Source organism: Austrofundulus limnaeus, unplaced genomic scaffold (genome assembly GCF_001266775.1).
Source record: "Austrofundulus limnaeus strain Quisiro unplaced genomic scaffold, Austrofundulus_limnaeus-1.0 Scaffold115, whole genome shotgun sequence".
In the NCBI taxonomy this organism is placed as follows: domain Eukaryota; kingdom Metazoa; phylum Chordata; class Actinopteri; order Cyprinodontiformes; family Rivulidae; genus Austrofundulus; species Austrofundulus limnaeus.
The window spans coordinates 1062556-1067312 of record NW_013952517.1 but is presented as its reverse complement, the minus strand read 5'-3'; the positions used below and the strand labels follow the sequence as shown (position 1 = coordinate 1067312).

Below are 4757 nucleotides of genomic sequence, written 5' to 3'. Positions count from 1 at the left end.
ATCATCAGATATTGTCCAAGATTAACCTTCAGGGTGGATATAGCTCGCTAGCACCGAGGACCTATCCATGTCATCATTTACCCAGAATGCTTTGTGTGTAAATAAAATGGCTCTGTCTGTGTTAAAATATATATTAAAACATTTAAAAAACTAAACAGCCTACAGTATTTTTACAGTCTTTATATTACAGTTAAAATATATGTTCATCAAATAAAGTCAATGTCAACTTTATTTATAGAGCACTTTAAAAAAAACAGCAACCAACTGCACCAAAGTGCTGTACAGCAATCATAAAACTGATAAAAGCATATTGAAGTAAAAACAATAAATTAAATAGACAAGACACATAGAATACAATGTAAACCCTTATAAAAATGCCAGAGAGTAAAAATGAGTTTTCAGAAGAGATTTGAAATGTTCCAGACTATGGGAAGATCTAATATTGAATGGTAAGTTGTTCCACAAATTATTATTATTATTATTATTATTATTATTATTATTATTATTATTGTTAAGGAAATAAAGTCTAATGTTACAACTAATCGTGGATCTCTTTAATGCAACACCACAAGAATTTTCTCTGTGGACTGGTGTGTTAGAGATGCTCACTTTATTAATAAAAACRAATATGAGTCTTTCTAGCTCTTTACTTCCGATGCAAACTATTTCATGTTGCCTTGCCTGTGCAATTCTTGCAAATTTAGAATGAAGTATTGAGAATCTGTAACATCCTCTTACAAAATCTGTGCTTAAAAATAAAAATCTTCTTTTTCAACATCCACTTTGAAGAGGGCGTGAACAAACAGCAGCGACGCGCCGTCTGCTGGAGCTCGGTTTTATCCGGGACACGGGCTGACGAGCCGAGGAGCAGCAGCATAAAAATGAGCCGTGGCGCCGAACAATAGAAGTACTGCAGTCAGCTCGCTGCCGGATCAGTGAYTCACACCGGCGCTGCAGTCAGGTTCAAACGGCAGCGCGAGCGCAAACGCGCACGGAATCTGTGAGGTTTCTTCAAAAGCAGAAACACGGACAGAATAACTGCAACCCAAAGCTGAAATGTGTGCTCAACCGTTCAGAGATAAGAGCAGAGAAGCATGAGCTGGTGGAAAAGAGAAGAAAATAAAAAAAAGAAGTGAAAGATGGAGGAATGTAGTACAGAGACACACACAGAGCTCAGTGTTTCTGCAGGTTGACAGTAATAAATGTAAAACCAGGAAAGCTGATAAGCGGAACAGAGTGGAGCTGGAGGAGGGCTGAATGTACGTGCAAAAAATAAATAAAATACAGATCTGAAGTCCAACATTTACTTTAGATCATCAAATCTCCTCTGTATGTGCAGTYCTGCTCTGCCACAGTCAGAGCAGAGTCCTGGGTATTTACTGCCAGATAAAGTCAGTGGGGAGCAGGAGAGGAGGGGAGAACGTGAGGAGGCAGCAGTAAGGAGGTGAGGAAGGGGATATGTGAGATAAGGCAGTAAAAACAATTTAAAAGAAAAAAAGGAAACAGAGGATGAAGATATTTTAAAGCCATAACACCATTTTCCTAAAGCTAAACTAAAACCTCTAAGCTCCACTTTACTCATTTCTCTTTTTAATAGCAGAAAATTCCAACTAGAGGAAAACACCTAACAGAAGTAAAACTAATGACAACACAAACACCAGCTGACTGAGATTCTGCTCCTTTTATCCACCAGCAGGATCTTAATGAGAGAAATATCTGCTTTGTGTCTGTTATCCATCACGCCTTCGTCCCTCTCTGCTGACCGCTGCAGTCGTTGCCATACAATCACTGCAACTTTCTGGGAGGAAAAAAAAAAACAGTCGCAAAAAAACTGAAATATTTCGGTTTATTTTCATTGCCTGACCACTATAATTAAGTGGAGTTTTTCAGACTGAAAGTCTCACTGCTGTCAAACACGCACAAACTCTTTGACCTTTCCACTGAAGYTACGAGCAGAAACGAGAGAGAAAAAAAAAGGCAGGAAAAGTCACGGAGAGATGCTGCCAATAAACAAGCTGCTTTCTTCCCTACAAAAAACAACACGTGTCAAAACAGCAACCGACAACTCACATTCTCATTTTCTTTCTCTACATTTTACCTTAATGCTTTCAAACACTAATTTTATATTTTGTCTTGATGCATCCAGACAGAGACTTTCACTGCTTATGGCACTTTTAATATACGAGTATTCTTTCCTAACGCACACTTTTATAGTTCCCAAAAGCACTGTGTGAGAACTGCAAATAAATCAACTTAAAAGGCAGAAGAGATGAAACAAGAAGCAAGAGGACGAAAACAAAAAAACGGTACGTAGAACAAAAAACACAAAGGAGGAGCGATAAAACATTAATAGACCATAAATGCTTGTGTCTGAATCATTTCTGAGATGAACTATGTTTTATTGATGGCATGAGGCAAGACTTGAAAGAAAGAAGAGATTTAAACATCCTTGGTAATAATTTATTACTATATAAACAAACCTGATTGGCCTAACTAACCTGCACCTACATTTGCTTCAAAAACTGTATTAATGAGCTACAAACTATAATAAATTCAAAACAACAACAACAACAACAAATGTGTTTATTTTAATCACAAACACTTATTAGTGACGTGAATCAACAAAGAATTCCCTATTAGCCAATTCAAATGTAATATATGGATTATTCTGCCACCTAAATATCAAAATCAAACGATTTTTAATTTGGAAATTAAATAAACTGCCATGATGGAGAAACAAGATTTAGAAAATGCAGACTTTTCTCCTTGCGCAGCTAAAAATACTTAAAGTTGACACTTTTAAACCAGCCTGCAGAGACTATTAATACCCAAACACACRAGACAAAAGAGGAAATGTGTGCGGTGTGTTCTGGCCCATGTTTGGCCGGCAGCCATGCGAACGAGCGTCTCATGTGAAGACGATGATCTCATCCGAGCGGTGAGCCACACACGAACCCTCACACATCCTCTTTCACCGTCTCCCCTCACAACAACATTTAGGCTGTTYGTGTTTGACACGCTGCTGACGTGGAACCGACAACTACGCTGCAACGTCGAGGAACAGAAAGACGAGCAACCGCCTCATCTGGAGCCGTTTAACTCGGGGATGTTCCGAGCTGATCGGATCCAGATAGTTTTATTGATCTGCGTCAGATTCCAATCCTATGTGTTTATGGTAGGAGTGTTCCAAATTTTGAGTTTTAATAAATAACTCCTCAGAAGCAGCGTGGACAGTAATGAGAGAGTACTTGTAGCAAAACAAAACAAACAAAGTAAAAACATCAACATCCTTCTTGCAGTTACTCCTAGTGACTCACCGTTTCCTTTTGAAAGGAGACTTTGGTACATCAGCTACAGGTATCATCTGTTCTCCTGGTCTGACCCACATTATCGGCCCGTCGTCGCTCTCGGTGGGATTCATGTCTCTGAGACTGGAGTGAATGCCCCACGGAAGAGTCCGCTGGGAAGGGAGAATGAGAAAGATACGTCAGATTAAAACAACATCAACAACACCATTTAAAAAAAAAAAAAACCTGCTTAACAAGTCACCAGGTGCTTTATTTGTGCAAGGTTGCTGCTAAAAAAACATCCTGCAGACAAAAAAAAAAGAAAGGATGTTTCTTGTTCAGGAATATTTGAAGCGTTAACAGAAAACATGTTTGTTGTTCCTACATTTGATTACCAGCAACAAACACTAATCTGGAGTTAAACTGCTGCAAAGGAAGAGAACAAGCAGCTGCATCAAACCAGCTCACACGTCACTTAACACCTCTTAGTTTTTTGCAGGCACCACTGAGAATAATAAGCGTGTTAATGAGCTCTATGTCTAAGAGTCTCCCTCATCAGGACTGTCAAACCACAGTAAAAATCATGCGCAGTCTAAAAATTAAGTAGCACAACTTCACGTCATTTGCACTTCAAGCACGTGACGTTACAGTTCAGTGTTTATTTAACAAAAAAATAGATTATAACAGCTAAAAAGTCTTTGGGTGTAAGTAATTCTCTGTGCAGCGCAAACTGAAAAACTTTCTAAACCCTTTTAAGCGTATCTGAATCACTCTGTCACTTTTCTTTCAACTTCCCATTTATCAAGCGAGCTGCTGTTCTGGATTACTGCCAATCACCTGCTGCAGACTCACCTTCAGGAAGGGGGACTCCTCCAGCAGGCTGAGGAATTCTGGGAAATAATCCCCAACCTCCTCGTCCACGGCTCCGACCAGGCTGACCTGCCTCATCGCCCCGGCTCTGTACGTGCCGTGACTGTAAGTTCTCTTCACCTGATTAGGGAAAAAAAAGATAACATTTAATAAAGCAGTTCAGCCCTTGACAAAAGAATTAAACTTTTTAATTAATTCCTGAAGAGAAACGAACAAACAGAGGTATTCAAGATATACACATTTCAAATCCATTTTCTACAGCAAACCAGTGGCAATATATTATCACAGGTTTACACTCACCGGCCACTTTATTAGGTACACCATGCTAGTAACGGGTTGGACCCCCTTTTGCCTTCAGAACTGTCTCAATTCTTCGTGGCATAGATTCAACAAGGTGCTGGAAGCATTCCTCAGAGATTTTGGTCCATATTGACATGATGGCATCACACAGTTGCCGCAGATTTATTTCGTGTAGAGGGCTGCGCTTACACTCATAGAATCTGGGGTTACAATACGTAACCAACCATTTGTCAGCTGCACATCCATGATGCGAATCTCCCGTTCCACCACATCCCAAAGATGCTCTATTGGATTGAGATC

The 4757-nt window shown here is 39.6% G+C and overlaps 1 protein-coding gene across 2 annotated transcripts in view; it reads right to left on the bottom strand.

The window, feature by feature from the left end:
• LOC106521783 (uncharacterized) overlaps nucleotides 1-4757 on the bottom strand; it is a 30272-nt gene that overhangs the window by 5436 nt on the left and 20079 nt on the right. For both annotated transcript variants that reach the window (XM_014014500.1, XM_014014499.1), the window contains exons 5-6: nucleotides 4140-4277; nucleotides 3318-3460 (exon numbers count right to left, since the gene is read on the bottom strand). In XM_014014500.1, the coding sequence (XP_013869954.1) occupies nucleotides 3318-3460; nucleotides 4140-4277 (281 nt within the window). The remainder of the gene's footprint in view (nucleotides 1-3317; nucleotides 3461-4139; nucleotides 4278-4757) is intronic.